The sequence below is a fragment of the Ambystoma mexicanum genome, chromosome 8, assembly GCF_040938575.1.
Source record: "Ambystoma mexicanum isolate Mex_15411 chromosome 8, UKY_AmexF1_1, whole genome shotgun sequence".
Lineage (NCBI taxonomy): Eukaryota > Metazoa > Chordata > Amphibia > Caudata > Ambystomatidae > Ambystoma > Ambystoma mexicanum.
This window is the reverse complement of record NC_090929.1, coordinates 1,636,102,206-1,636,118,239: the sequence shown is the minus strand read 5'-3', so window position 1 is coordinate 1,636,118,239 and position 16,034 is coordinate 1,636,102,206. Positions and strand designations below refer to the sequence as shown.

The following is a 16,034-nucleotide window of genomic DNA, read 5'->3' as shown; positions in this document are numbered from 1 at the left end:
CACAGGGCGCTTGCAACTTAATCGTGTTTGCAATGTACCTCCCTTAACGGATGACATTTTCATGCTACGGTCTGCAGGGTCAGGGATGTATTTTGGATTCGATGTACACGCTATGAGATGGCCGCATAATCTACTTTATTTGAATGGCTGTGTTCTTAAAACAAAAGGAATGCACTACATTGCTTTTTGTGATTTTCGCACCATAAGGTTCTTATTAGATTCCTCACTAATTGCTTTATGGCTTGTCTGTGCTTCAGGAGACGATCTTGATTGGTTGTGGCTGTTTTATCAGGTTGTGCTTTCATTGGGGCGGTTACATGTCTTTATACCAAAGTCATTTATAAAGAATGCACATATATCGAATATTTTTTAAGGAAAGGTTTTATAGTGAATGCACATTTTTGTGTTTTTTTTTGGTTGGGGGATCCCCACCTAACCCGTTTCCCACCCCTAGAAATCCACCCCAACCGTTTCACAAAAATATTGACCCATTAGCCCACCCCTAAATGCATTCACTATAAAATATTCGTTAGAAAAAATTCGATAAAAGGGCATTTAAAAAAAATATTCGATATAAAGACTGCATTTGGGACATTAAAGACACCAGAACATTACTATTCTCCGTGTGCATTTGACTAATTCCCCCAATACATCTCTAAAGCGCTTGTCCTCCTTCCAAATGGCTAAGGTGTGCAGCACCTCTGTGCCAGATGTGCAGTGTCAAAGTGATCATGCATATCATTGTGAATTGTAAGCTGGGAACCATAAACCCTTTTAGCACACAAATCCCAGTGCTCTGCATTGGACCCTTATATGTCCTGATGTGTCCTGGCCAGAACACTAAGGCAACCCCAGGCTTGCACATGACAATGTAGTTTTTTGTAGTTGGCACTTTTGACTTGCTTCCTATTGGTTCCACCACACCTCGTGCCATGGGTTTCCATTCAGATCTTTCTTTTCTATGGCACTGCCCAAGACCTTCCATGACCTTTAAGCTTAATTCCTCAACACAGCATATTTATGGTGCTCAATGCCAGGAATGTGATTCATGTTGACAGGTCCAATTATTTGATGTGGCCATCTTAATTAGTTCACATGTAGATACAATGAAAGTATCCAGTGGCATGTAATGACATTTGGAACATGATTATTCATGCAGTGAACCAGTTGTCAGTGAGTCACTTTTCCAGCAGGCCTTCTGCATTCTTAAATTCAGTACTCATTAGTTTAGAAGATCTCTTGTTAAGGCAGCCCTATGCTGACCTATAATCCTTCTTAAAAATATGAGTTGCAATTTGTGGAGAAGAGAACACCAGTGGGTTCTCAGAATGTTCTAGGATAGGTTTTCCCAAACACCTTTGCTGCAGCCGCAGCACGGTTTGTCGTGCGGCTTTGGTGGGCTTCCATAATCAGTTATAGGTGGTGACTTAAGTAATGACCAAAAGGGAAGAAGCCGGGTCTCAGCACAGTCATTCTTGGGTTACTCAAGGAAAGTGAGGTCAAGTCAATGAAACTCTGTTCGGCTCCAGCAGAGTTAAGCTTTACTCCTTCCTGCGCTCCCTGCTCTATTAGTCTCTGCATGCGGATCTTATTTGATGAGCTCATCAAGAACAAATTTGCTTTAGCATTTAAAAAAAGCAAATGACACGTATGAAACTTACGGGAAAAATCCTTGGCATCGCCCGTGTTTAAGTAAAACCTCTGGCTGATTTTGGAGACGCCGGCATAAGTGTCGGCATAGTGCCCCATCCGCGGGCACCCGATGGCGGGACAGGGGAAGCCAGTACCCTGGAGGAAGGAAAAGGAAGCCATGAGTAAGGGCACATTCAAGCCTACATGTCATTATAGTCTCATTCTTATAGAGCAGATGAAGAGGTTGGCAATCAAAGTGTGCTGCTAAACACCTGTGCACTGAATTAATAATATTAGCCATTTACAGAGGGCTAATGAGAAATTGAGTTGTCTCATATCATTCAAATAACAATTGCTATTATTACCTAGCACAGAGATAGATATTTCATTGACCTCAGAAGGATGAAAGGCTGGATTGGCTCTGCTAAAATCACAATACTGTGACCTGTGGGTAACATGCATGCCTTTCTAGCTTGCCCTCAACACACCGAGCTATCTTACCCATTGTCAATTGTACAGGTATATCTGAATGAATACATTTAGTTTGAACGCATCAACACATTAAAGTTTAGCCGGCTTCTCCACAAGGAGTATTTAAATAGTGATGTCCACGATGGGGATGACAATGAAAAATGTTGTCTGAAAGTATTGGTTTATTTATTGGACATTTGTATGGCGCCTATACACAGGTGTCTCCAGGCGCCACAAGACAAGATGGTGGAGGGAGACAAGGGAATAACATCGGAAAACAAAAGGCAGTTATGTTGGCCTTGTGACAATCCTACCATTCAAGTGCTTGAGAAGGTGGTAGGTGCAGGGGGTTTGGGGGTAGAGGGAGAAGAACAGGAGTGGGGGGGCCCTGGGAAGGGGCCAGAGAAGTGACACTGTATGAGTGGCGTGGAGAGGGTGGACAAGTTGGGCTAGTCTGGGAAAGGGAGCCAGAGGGCAAGTGCTGGCAAAAGATTCAGGGGGACTGGTGGGAGATAGTATGGCCCCTGTATGACTCTGAAGGGACCGGTCTCCAGTCGTAGCGGCAGAGGGAGAGTTTGCGCAAGAGGGGGAGAGGGAAGGAAGAGAAGAAAAGGAAAGTCTTGATAAGTTTCCAGAACTTTAGAAGATCCGGCTCAAGTCGGACGGGGGAAGGAGGGCCCTTCCAGAGGCAGGAGCCAGCCGCAGAAAGGGATCTACCTCCCACACTCCTCTGCTTGGAGAAACGTTTGACCTGCAGAGTGTTGGAGGCAGAGGACCAAAGCACTTTGGTAAGGAGGTGCTTAGGGAGGGAAAGCTGGATGTAAAGAGGCCCCAGGGAACAGGTGTCCTTGTGGATGATGCAGAGGGTCTTGAATTTGATCATTGTGGTCACAGGGAGCCAGTGGAGAGATTTAGGGGCAGGAGAGATGCAGTCCTTGGCCTTGAGTCCATGGATACGTCTTGCGGTCCTATTCTGAATTAATTGGAGAGGATGAAGTGAGGAAAGAGGCAGAAAGAGGCAGATTGACGAAGAGGCTGTTGCAGTAGTCAAGCCTAGAGAGAAACAGGATTCTGGAGACATTAAGCTTCTGCGGGAAGGTGAGGAAACGTAGAATGCCCTCTGAGAAGGTGGAGCTGAAAGCTGGACTTCTTGGCAAGGTCCGTGATGTGTGGATAGAAAGACAGAAAGAGGAGTCAAAGATGGTCCCAAGGTTTTTTGCCTCACAGGTGGGTGAGGGGATGTCACCCAAGGAGTCTGGCCAGAGAGAGGGGAGGAAACAAGTCCTAGCAACAGGCATCCCAATGAGTAGGATCTCTGTCCTACTGGCATTGAGGCAGAGATCATTGGCAGAGCACCATGCCCGAATAGCAGTCAGGTAGTCAGGTATGAGAGGAGAAGGAGGAGAAGGTAGAAGATGGCAGCTTGAAGGAGAGCTGTGTGTTGTCTGCATAACACTGGAAATGAGGTGAGAAAGTGGAGATCAGGTAGGCCAGAGAGGCCAGGTAGATGTAGAAGAGCCAAGGCAATAGAATGGAGCCCTGGGCGATGCCGCAGGTAGAGAGTGCAGTGGAGGAGAGAACATGACCCATTTGCACTTGGAAGGGCCTGTTTGAAAGGAAGGAGGTAAGCCACACCAGTTTCCTGTCTGTGATGCCTAGGGTATCGCGTAGACAGTTTATGAGGATGGAGTGGTTGACGGTGTCAAAGGCAGAAGAGAGATCAAGGTGGATCAGAACAGAGGACGAGTTGAAATTCAGGCTGGAGAGTAGGTCTTCACGAGTGTTCAGGAGAGCAGTTTCTGTGCCTCTGGCATCCCCAAAGTCAGACCGGGGATCGTGGAGGCAGCTGGCCATTTCGGTGTGAAGGGTCAGTTGGGGGATGACCAGTTTCTCCAGGAGTTTTCCCAAGAATGGGGTGAGGGAGATAGGGTGATAGTCAGGCAAGAAGGGTCTGCAGATGACTGTTTTAGGAGAGGGTGCACAAGAGAGTGCTTAAGGGGTTGGGGGAAGGAACCTGGGGCTAATGAGTGGTTGCAGAGGTCAGCCAAGGTTGGCGGAGCAGGAGAGCACCTGTTTAGAGGAGTCTTTCATAGAGCGGAAAACTCTAGAGATCTCATCTGGCGCAAGGGAAGAGAAAGAGGAGATTATAGGGGAAGAGGAGGAGTCAAGGGAGGCAAGAGAGGGGGTGCAGAGGGGGAGCAGAAGACAGAGAGTACAGGATGTCCAAAGTTTTGGAGGAGACATGAGTGGCCAGTGTAGAGCAGAGGGCCTGTGAGGGGAGAGGGGAAGAGGAGACTGCGGTGGGATTGGCAAGTTCCTTGCAGATTTTAAAGAGTTCAGTGTTGTTGATGGCTCCATAGATACAGGCTTGGACATGAGCCCTCTTCTTGGAGCAGATGGAGAGGCGGTACTGCCTTTGAAGTAGGTGCCAGGCCAGTTTGTCCAAGGATGAGTTAGATGCCAGCCACTTCCGCTCTGCAGCTCTGCACTTGCATTTCAAAGCGGCCAAGTCAGAGTCATACCAATAAATGCATTTGGAGGCAGACTTCATGCGGATCCTCATGACAGGGGCTAGGATCCCCAGGATGTTGGAGATAGAGATGGAGAGGTTAGCAAGAACAGCATTGGAAGGAGAGTCCAATGAGGGGGCGGAGGAGGGATGAAGGAAGAGGCAAATGCAGCGACTGGCACACGCTTCATCAGTCGAATGATGGAGAAGGAGACTGGCAGTGCTGGTGGAGGCATCAAGGGACAGGGAAAGTCAAGGTGAGAAGAGAGGAGCGAGTAGTTAGACCAGGAGAGAGGGGTAATGAGCGGGTTAGAGAGAGGGATGTCTGTTGAAATGAGAGCATCAAGGGTGCCTCTTGCCGAGTGGGTTGGGCCAGGAGGAAGGATAGAGAGGGAAAGAGTGTCGCCAATGTTGCAGAAGAGAACAGTGGCCCCATCGAGAGAGTTGAGATGGATGTGGAAGTCACGAAGGAAGATACGTTTGGGGTAGGAGGCAAGAACCCCCACACTCTTCATTCCAGCCACGGTCCCTATGCTATGTCCAGACCTCAACCCGATTTCAAGTGTGTCACCAGATTTCAACTCTTTAATACTTTATTTTGACAATTTGCCATAAAAGTACACAAGGAAATCAGTTTTCATACATTATTGCCACAAGCAGAATAAACCCAATCATACATATAGTTTATGATCATTAAAAAAAAACTTCTATAGAGATACAATAGTGCCCTGACAATATCCTTGAATACAGGGTTGGTTCATTTTTTCAAGGCTCAGAAAAGGTATTCTGCAGTTCCAACGCCAGTAATTACTTCAAAGTCATTTACTTCGATGCTATTACTTTGAAAAAACTTCAAAAATATATAAGGGGTTGTGGGTAAAGGGGTAAAAAGGGGTTGGTGAGATTGGGGTAGGGGTAGCAATGTAGGGGAGTAGGGGTAAAGGGTGGGACCCCCCAATTAAAAAAAATAAATCGATGTAAAATATCTCAAGTTATTACTGGCAAAAAAATGACATGGAACCAAAAAAAAATAGGTACTGCCAAACAGCCTTTAGTAAATGATATGATAGTTAATTATAACGTGCTTAATACCCAGTGGTTTCTAAGCACGGACCCGGGGATCGACACGGTGGTGCTCCGTGTCGTCTTGCTTCCCAGGCGAGCGCGTTGCACCTGAGCTATCCTCCCATGTTTGGATTGCCTATACAGCACTCGGGAAACTGCATATAGTGCAGTTAGCAGCCAACAATGAACATTTCTAAAGTGATCCAATGCATATGAGAGGTGGGCATTAACTCAATGGTTGAAGTGCAATTTTAACTCAGCTATACAGAATACAAGAAAAGTACAAAAGCAACAACAAACTACCAAAAAATGCACACAAAAGCAAGATAAGAACCAGCCCCAGAGCAGTCAGTGCTTCCAATTAAGTGGCAGTTTTAGACGGAGGTTGCAGCATTAGATGAGATATTCGTTTACATGCCCTGCTTAAGAAATTAGCCGGGGCAAAAGCCACCCTCACCTCCAAGCACACCAGAAGGCGGGTGAGTGCAGGTCTATAATACCTTATGCCCTGTCTCTTAAAATACCCAATAGCCAACTCTCCCCGCTGACTGGGTAAATGGCGCAAAGGATGGTAAAGTGCGCTAGAGTCTCTACTGCTCCACAGAGACAGCATACGGCCTGCCAACACCGGGGCATTAAGCCGGGCGCGAGTTAGAAAACTCCTGTGCTGTAGCTTAGCCACAAAAGGTAAGCACTGGGTGCTCCCATAGTGGGGGCAAGAGGCAGGTATAATCTAATGATCTGGTAGCCATTTCTTCTTCCCGAAGGTCAGAGAAGAACTGAATAGTCTTGAGCTTCAGGGTCTGCTTTGGTGGCTTAACCTGCAGCTGATCATTTTCAAACCAGGCTCCCAAGCCCAACTTGTAGAAAAGGGACCTGACATAGCCGAGCCAGACAACTTATCTCAAGTTAGTGAATGACAGTAAATTAGTAGCCAAGGTCCTAGATAGGTTCTCCCCATTATCTGACCACAAGCTGTGCCAGAATAAGATCTGGTTAGAACGAACAAGATCCGCTAGATATGTCGCGGCCGTCTCCAAATGGGTCTTATAGGCCAAAGTGGACTGCGGGACCAGAAATAATCTGCTGGGAAATTGATTTTCTGATTTCTGTAGTCAGTCCTGTATCTCCAGATGCTGCTCCCGCATATCCCAGCTCGCATGGATTCTCCTCTAAATGCTGCCAACATATGGTCAACAGAGCGGTGCTGAATAATTCTGGCAAATCTGAATATGCCACCTGACACCTGCCTTATTCTGACTGGTGACGTGACAATTTGGTTATCACACGTTAGTTTAGTGTTAAATCCGAGACCCAGATAGTCAAAGTTGTCACAAACCCCCAGTCCTTGGCCTTTCATACACATTTCAACTCATCTTCAGTCTTACAGCACGCCCCAAGCTTTCCACAGGAATGAACAGGGTTCAATGAGATCACACTCACATGGCACCTTCTTTACCCCCAAAAATATTGCTGATCTCCACCAATTCCAGCAATCACCAAAAACATCTGAATTGACCCACCTTCAAGAGGGTTCCATGTGTTAATATCCCCACAAAAATATCGCCATACAAAAATATTGCCATATTTTTGTGGTGATATTAAGGCATTTAACCTGCGGGGGACACCCCCGCAACCCCTGCATTATTTTCAAAGGAGTGGGGGTCACCCCTGCAACCCCCGCTCCCAAGAAAACCCAAAATTAGCCCCCCCAAAAAATATCGCCTATGGCCGTTCCAGACGACCATATATATGGCGATATTTTTGGTGGGGATAATATGTAGTGATGCCCTTCCAGAGAGAGAGGTAGAGAGAGTGGAGGAGAGAATGAGAGAGAGAGAGAGAGAGAGAGCTAGCTAGGCACATGATACACAAAGTGCAGCTCGTCTCATTAAGAACAACCCTTTGCAATCATTTGAACTTGCATGATGAGTGCTCCTCTGAAATTAGTTGCCACTTGATCACCATAAGCGGTGCACCGCACACGCGCATCTGCCCGCAGCTCAGGGCACAGGTTCCCACTCTACGCTGCATGGATTCCGACTCACCTACTAGAAAGAAACAGACGGAACAGTGCACAACAGGGGCCACTGCTACGCCGGTGGTGATTGATCAGGGGGTGCAATGGGGCAACAAGGAGCAAAGGCAATTGCCCACCACCACCGCTGCTTGTGAATTCAGGATCCATCTCTTTCTCCGCCTCTATCTACCGCCTTTCACACATCCTGTCTGGCACAAGGACCTGTGAACTACTTGATCTCTGCACGTGTTCACGTTGCTTGTTCACACCTAAGATTCCTAAACCATTATTTACATTGTTCCTTTCTTCCCTTGGGCATTGGATTGATATTATGATTATGTATTTTCTTTTTATGTATTAAGTCTTTCTAATAAAATGATTGTGAAAGGTTTAAATTAGTTTAAAACCAAAAACATTATTAAAACATACATTCTTCTACCATCTGTTATTGTTTTTGGGAACACTTTGGGTTTTCACCAGTGAGATAGCTCAGCAGATTAAGTATCTACTGCTGACATGTGTATGTCCTACAGGCTCCAAATCAGAATCTGAACAAGACTGACTCAGCCTTGTAATTATACTCTCTGCTATTCAAAGAGTGCATTTAAGTTGGGTATTGTTAACCTCTTTTACTTAAACACTGAGAGAAAATTCTGTTTTTCAATGGGCACCATGTAATAGGCCATTAGTCAGTGTGTTTGGATTCCAAGCCTTCGGCCATATTCCATCGGCTATGATCATGTATTGATCATTGACTACTGAAGTGGTCATTATTTACTCCGACTGCCTGCGGGGACTCTGCTCTGCCCTTTGGGTGGTCTAGCCCACTACTGACAGAGGGGGGAACTTGCTGGAATGTTCATGTTAGTGCAGTCGAGTGATCATGAACAGCTTTGGGAGAGAGGGATGGGGGGCTACCCATTTCTGCTGCATGGATGCAATGGATCAACCATGTAAGGAGTGGTCCTGAGCGCCTAATGGCATAACCTGGGGGGGTGGGTATTAGTCCTGTTGCTGATGTTATCTGAAGACTCAATAGGCCTACTGGGTGGTTCTATGGGGTGATGTTACTGCAGTATTGATCGCGTGCTGCTCTTAGGTTTGTCACAGTGTTCTTATATTCTAAACACGAATTACAAGCAGGTGTGCTGTTTACTTCCGATGAGTTGGTTGCATATTGCAGAAGGGGGGGTGTACTGATGGGTGAGCGGTCATGATCGTCGATGGGGCATCTTGTGCTGGTTGAGTACATCCTTTTGCTAAAGAAAGTGCTTAAGCAAATGGCAGGAATCCAAGGTAGAAAGACGAACATGGCCATAGAGAAGGCAAGAGAGTGCACAATGTTCTGTTATGTTATAAAAATCTATAATGCGCACAACCGCCACAAGGCATCTTGACGCTAGGACAGCCACAATACAGACCCCAACTCTAACCTAAAAGAGGGACGTTTTCAGGGACCGTCTGAATTCAAGATGACCCGAAACCTGTTTTAATACAAGCGGCATGGAATTCCGCAGCCGAGCAGCTGCCACCGAGAAAGGTCAACCCCCCACCTTGGATCAAGCAATAGAGAGACAGTGAGAAGCAAAGAGGGACAGAGGCCACTAACAAACCTGTCCAACAAATAGAAGGCTGGCTCATTGCTGCTGTATACCTTTTGCTGAGTTAGAAGGGCTGCTGTGCTCCACTGACACCTGATAAAAACGTTTTTCATTTAAGGTTGGTCATCTAGTGGCCTTGAGAAAGCGTGGTTGACACATTAAACAAGTGTCAGCCCTTTCCTGTGTTTTTAAATGTCCAATTCGATCAATTTGTACGTGATAAATACCCTTCACATGGAAATAAGTATGGTAGACTCATTGATGACAAAGCGTTTGCACGTCAGCCATGAATATATGATATGATATGATATGGCATTTATAACGCGCCTGTACACAAGTGTTTCTAGGCGTAACAAAAAGACAAGGGAAGGGGAAACAAGGGGAGGACAAAATAACGAGCATACTAGGTCTTGAGTCATTCAGATCATGCGGGGAAGAGGGGAAGTGCAGTTAACTCACAAGTGCAGCCAGCGGGTGGCTCATAAATGCAGAGAAGGGACTGCAGGGTTGCAGATGCAGACCCTTAAGTGCTGGGGACCCGCAGGCAGTGGCAGAGCAACAGGATATGCAGGAGCCTGGGCCCGAGTTCAGAGGGTGGCCAGGTGACCAGTGCGCGGAGCAGTCAGGTGCATCAGCAGGGGAGAGGAAGAGAGAAAGCAGAAGCAAAAAGGAAGGTCTTGAGTTGCTTCCAGAACCAGAGGTGGTTCTGCTCAAGTTTGAGAGAGGCAGGGCTGCTGTTCCAGAGGGAGGCCCCAGCCGAGGAGATAGATCTGCCCCCAACTCTCTGCTTGGAGAAGCGTCTGACCCTCAGAGAGTTGTAGGCAGGTGAGTAGAGAGCTCGAGAAGGAAGATGTTTTGGAAGAGAAAGTTGGAAGTAGAGCAGTCCCACGCCCTAGAAAGCCTTGTAGACGATGCATAGGGTCTTGAACTTGATCCTCGCCGCCACTAGAAGATAGAGATTTCAGAGCTGGAGAGATACGATCCCTGGGCTTGAGGCCAAGGACAAGACTTGCAGTCCTATTCTGAATGAGTTGCAGAGGGCGGAGAGTAGAATCAGACATATTTAGAAAGAGGCTGTTGCCGTTGTCCAGCCTGGAGAGAACCAGAGCTCTGAAGACAGTGCAGTGAGCTTCTGGGGGAATGTGAGAAAAGGAAGAATACCTCTGAGGAGGTGCAGCTGATAGTGTGACTTCTTAGAGACGTCAGAGATGTGAGGAGGGAAGGAGAGGGTGGAGTCGAAGATTAAACAAGAGGCAAACCTCACGTGTCGCTGTCTCTCAGAACTGGACAACACCTTCATCTTTGTCCTGTATTGTACTAAGAGAGCTACAAAGACTGGGAGACACAGGTAGGAAGTGATAGAGCGAAATTAAGTGTTACACACATGCCAGCATGCTCCATTCCATTCAGGAGATGCTTGTCTACTCCTTGTTTTAACTTTACATTCTGCAAAGTTAAACCAGGACTGGATTAGTATCTTCCAATGGAATGGTGCATGGTGGCATATGCAGATTTCCAAACAGTGAGGCCGACTGAGAGACGGAAAGACCCATATTTATTTATTTATTTATTTATTCCTTTATAGAGCGCACACAAACCCAGAGGCATAGAGGCGCTGTTACAGGTACCAGTTACGTGTGGCCCGAAGGCAATCGAAGGAGAGAAGGATACAGATTACAGTTACAATTACATTTAGGAATATTCAGAAGGACTTCACGAGGTAGAGTGTTACAGGGGACAGTGAGCAGGGGAGATCATGGAGGGCATACACAGTTAAGTAAACAGTCAGGTTTTTAGTGCTTTGCGGAAGACCCAGTATGATTTTTCCACTCTTAGCGCATGTGATAGGGAGTTCCAATGTTTGGCTGCAATGGAGGGAAAGCTGGAACCTCCAGCTTTGGATCATTTTACTCTGGGCTGGACTAACCGATGGGAGTATTGAGCTCACGTAGGCTTTGGTGAGGTGGTTTTGGTGATTTTATGGGACAGGTACAGAGAAGCGGATCTAGAGATGCTTTTGTGTGTGATGGAGAAGATCTTAAACATAATTATTTCTTGGATGGGGAGCCAGTAAACAGTTCTACGGGTGGCAGAGATATGTTCCGATATAGGGATGTAGAGTGCAGCTCGTAGAGAGTTATTTTAAATTGTCTGTAGTTTCTGGACGTTGTGTGCAGAGGTGCCTGCGAAAAGAGCATTGCAGTAGTCAAGCCTAGCGCTGACCACCGCCCGGGCAATAGTAAGGCGTCTCTCAGTACAGAGGAATGGTCTGGTGGCATTTATCAATTTTGTAGTGTAGGCTGCCTAAGAGGAGAGGGCGTTTACTTTGCAGGTCAACAATAGGATAGCATCAAGGTAGACCCCCAAGGCTTTTACTGCAGGGGAGACTGTAATCAGAGTGCTGTAAATGTTGAAGGCTGCGTACCAAGGATCATGTTTTTTAGAACCATTGAGGGTCTGACTATTAGGAGCTTGGACTTCTCATCATTTATGCATAGGTTGTGCATTGCCATCCAAGCTTGGATGGTCACAGGCTATATTAAGAGTGTCTTCGTCCTTAGGTTAGTTACCCAAGAGGGGCAGAAGAATTTGCGCGTCGTCGGCATAGTTGATGAAGGCTATCCTGAGGGATACCAGGAGGTCAAAGATGGGCTTTGTAAAAATGTTATAGAGTGTGGGAGGGACGCAGGATCCTTGAGGTACTCCACATTTGATTGGAACTGTGGCAGTACTTGTGTTGTCCACAAAGACTCTCATTACTCTGCCATCTAAGAAGGAAGCGATCCATGTCAGGCTGCTGCGGTGTCAAATGGTGGCACTTTATTTTATGGTCGACCAGGTCAAAGGCAGCCGATAGGTTCAGAAGGAGGAGGAGGGCTGGCTTCCCTTCGTACCTGATCTCATCTATTTGGTTTTTGAGGTCTAAGAGAACTGAGTTTGTTCCATGGCCTGGGCAGAATCTGGAATGGCCAACACATAGGATCTGGTTTGATTCCAAGTGATGTTGGATCATGGCGTTCAAAATAGTATTACGCCAAGCCTTGTCTTTAAGATACAGAAGAGAGAAAAACAGTGATTGATTTGAGCCATATAGAGACAGACAGACAGAAATAAATACACAAAGATAGAGAGTAGCTGAGGCAGGCGGAGAGCCAAAGACAAAGGTGCTCATAGTGACTCTGGAGGATTTTTTCTTGGGATTTCATGCTGTAATTATCATTTGTACAGGCAGATATTTTAGCAATCTCACAGATTATGGGAATGCCAGCAGAAGGGCGACAACAAATGCTGATTTTGTGAAATGCTGCATTTAGGATTTAAGAAACATCTGTTTTCTTTTTTTTTCTTCATTTGAAATCATTTGTCAACCCTGATTAGAGGTGAAGGTGAATTGTGTGTGCTAGTGTGTCACACTGCTGCTGTACAATAATGCAGAGTAGGACAATGTTGTCATCGTTCTATGGAAACATTGCAAAGGGGGTTCGATGGTAGGTATCGGAGATGACGCTTTTTCACCACTTGCTTTTTTTATATAGTGTCTTCCTGTTAGACCTGAAGAAAAGTATAACCCCAAAGACTGAAATTCAGTTACTCTTGGTATTTCATTATTATTACTATACATTTTTTTTACTTGAATAAATGTTTCCATGTAAGATTGGCAAGAATAGCAGATTTCATTGTATTAATCTATTAATACAAGAGTGAATGACCACATGTATTAATCTGTGGCTCCATTTGGTTCATAATCCAGGTGTGCTCGGTAATTAAAAGTTGTAGAGCTTGTGAAGTCTGAGCTAATAAAACGGCATCATCTGTGTATGCCAACACAGGTATTGGCATATTAACGATTTTAGGCATATCTACTCCAGTCTGTAGCAGGGTATCGGTTTGGGTCTATTTGACCTAAAACATTTGACCTAATCACATTTGATTGAATTTATTTGACCTTTTATTTCAGTCTAAAATGTGGGGGGAGACACCCCGCAACCCTGCCCACTTCCCCTCAACCTGATCTATATACCCTTACCCATTTGTATATATAAATTAAATTTGACCGAAGAAACAGTCAATAAAATTCGATCAAATGTTTTAGGTCAAATGTTTTTAGGTCAATTATGCTAATACCAGGGTATCCTATAGTCCATTAAGAGGAAGAGTAAATAGCAAAGGCATTGTGGGTGCAACCCTATTGCTCCCCTGAATCTATGGGAAATCATGTGGGGCACTGACACTGGCCACCACTTATGGCACAGGCCTTGGCATCTTGATGTATGTCAATGATGATGTTCAACATATCAGTTAGACATACAGAGCAGTTCAAACCTTGCCCAGAATAAATGAAGAGCCACTGGATGCTACTAAGGACACCTCAATTGACAGCCTCGACTAAAGCACCAAGAAGACATGCTCAATGTCGTTAGAGACATCATGACATAGCAGCGTTAGACAGGCACACATGCCATCCGCACATCGGGACACGATCACGCACCCAAATACACGAAGAACACATGCGTCAGTTCTATGAGTTAGAGGACAGGTATACGTACATACTGCCATTGCTTTATTATTTTATCATTAGCTTGACTGCAGCAACGCAGAAACTGCAAGAAGCAAGAGATCCAGTGTAAAGCTTGCAGATGCTTACATGCAAATAAAACTAGACGGTAGCAACACAGTCTATGGAGTCCAAAGCGCTTGCATCGGTAAATTAGTGGAGGGACATAGGCTGCAGGTAACTGAAGGTTGTGGGTATGTTGCCAGAACCTCCACAATTATATACAAATGTGAAAACAAAAACAGTTTCACTGCATCAAATGTTTTTGTTTTCACATTTACCTGCAAACAACCCTATGGAACTGCAGGAGCACTTGAAAGACCTGACAGCGCCATAACGGACTAATCTATGGATTCTATAGAATAGCACGACCAAGCTAGAAGCCTTACTATGGCTCCGGAAAATGATAGTAGGCCACAGTACTCTCAGCGCAGGCTGAGCTGGACTGAATTCAGAGCAAACAGAAGAGCAGCCGTGTGGGATGAGGGCTGCTGCCAAGGACACTGAAACGCAAGTCATATTCTTTTCCCTGAACTACAGTAATACCAGCACAGCAAACTCGAATAATTCTCCTTAAATTCAGACTAATTCAGAGAAGCAGAGCTCAGAAACACGGTCTTCAAACACGTGGTCCAGCAGAGCTAAGAATGAATCAAAACTAGCAGCTGCGAAGAGAAGCAGTCTCAGGATACAGACAATGACTTGCAACAAAGTTGTTACAGAAGAAGCTGAGTGTTGAATGAGGAGAACAAGTGCTCTCACAGGCATTGGTGGTACACACACGTTACAATGCAGACACATCATTGTTCTTATTACTTTAAAAGGGTACACTTCGAGCTGAGAACCGACTTGCGTCCCAGGCCTGGGGGAGACATCTGTGACCAATCACAGTTCAGGACCCATGGGGTGGGTAGCAATGGGAAAGAACCAATCATTAGACCCTCACACTGCAACATTCTAGAAGTAGCATTTTTTGGGGATTAGCCAGGCCAGCCGTCTGACATGGGAGAACCAATAACCTAACAGCTAAAGGGACCTCCATAGATGGACTACCACCCAACACCCAATCAGAGGATGTGGTAGGATTTCTGGAGAAGGGCCCAGGTTGTGATGTCAGAGTGATGCAACTGTGTTAGAAAACTGGCCTGCGAGCCAGAATTCGCTCAGATGTGCCTGGATTTGTTCTCTCTGTACTGATCCCTGTGGGTTTTGGCCGTAATAAAACACAATTTGAACTTGCTATCTGTCTGGGCCTGCATTCCTTTTGGAAAAGGGAAGGAGTTATGCCTTTCATGAGTTCTGAGTTTACAAACTCCTAGCAGCCCTCCTGCCTACCTGGGAGATTTATCCTAACCGACCTCAAAGGTCACCGACCCTCAAGGTGAATACATCGAGTGCAACATTAAAGGTAACAGTGACAGTAATAAATAATGTCAGTTACCAAGCACTCTGATACGAGATTCCCAGTGATATGTGTGCAATATGAAATACCAGCAGTATTTTGTATGCTACATCATGGCACCCAATTGTAACATCCAAACCTGCCCAGACTGCCTGATCAGTGCGTGATAAACACAACCTTGCCCTGCCCAAGACGGGCCCTCTCCTTGGTTAGCAGAATTCCCAGTAGTCCACTGAGCATGGTAGAGTGAGCTTTGAGTTGCCTGGGTTACTGCTGCCCCAAATTACAAGTGGTCCTTTTTCTGTTCCAAAGGTTCTTGTCTCCCATGACCCTTAGCTATAGTTTATAGGAACTGAGTGGAGTATCCAGACTGCCTCTACCAAGTCATCTGCATACTCGGGGATGGAGCGAGAGAGAGGGAAGGAGAGAGAGCAAGAGAGGGAGAGGGAGAGAGCCTTCACACAACCCCACAGATTTCACATCTGCCTCTTGCACACTCTCACCAATGACACCCACCCCTTTTCTTTTCTTACAAATCAAAGTGCAGCAAGGCCAACAACAGTGGCAGAAGGGTGCTATAAAAGACCACTTACATTACCGGAAGTAAAAGATAATAAAAGGAACAGTACAGTATTCAACTACAAAGGCTCTCTGTTATGCCCTGTATAGCTGAAATGAGTTGTGGCTAAGGGTGGGGCATGTTTTTCCAGATGAACGTCCCATTGCCAAACCATCTATATGTGGAATGCACACATAATGCTTGTGGGACGGCTAGAGAC

The 16,034-nt window shown here is 45.8% G+C and overlaps 1 protein-coding gene across 1 annotated transcript in view; it reads right to left on the bottom strand.

The window, feature by feature from the left end:
• LOC138473267 (pancreatic triacylglycerol lipase-like) overlaps positions 1-16,034 on the bottom strand; it is a 186,958-nt gene that overhangs the window by 26,641 nt on the left and 144,283 nt on the right. Inside the window, exon 10 of the mRNA XM_069611904.1 lies at positions 1,662-1,788. Coding sequence (XP_069468005.1) covers positions 1,662-1,788 — 127 coding nt within the window. The remainder of the gene's footprint in view (positions 1-1,661; positions 1,789-16,034) is intronic.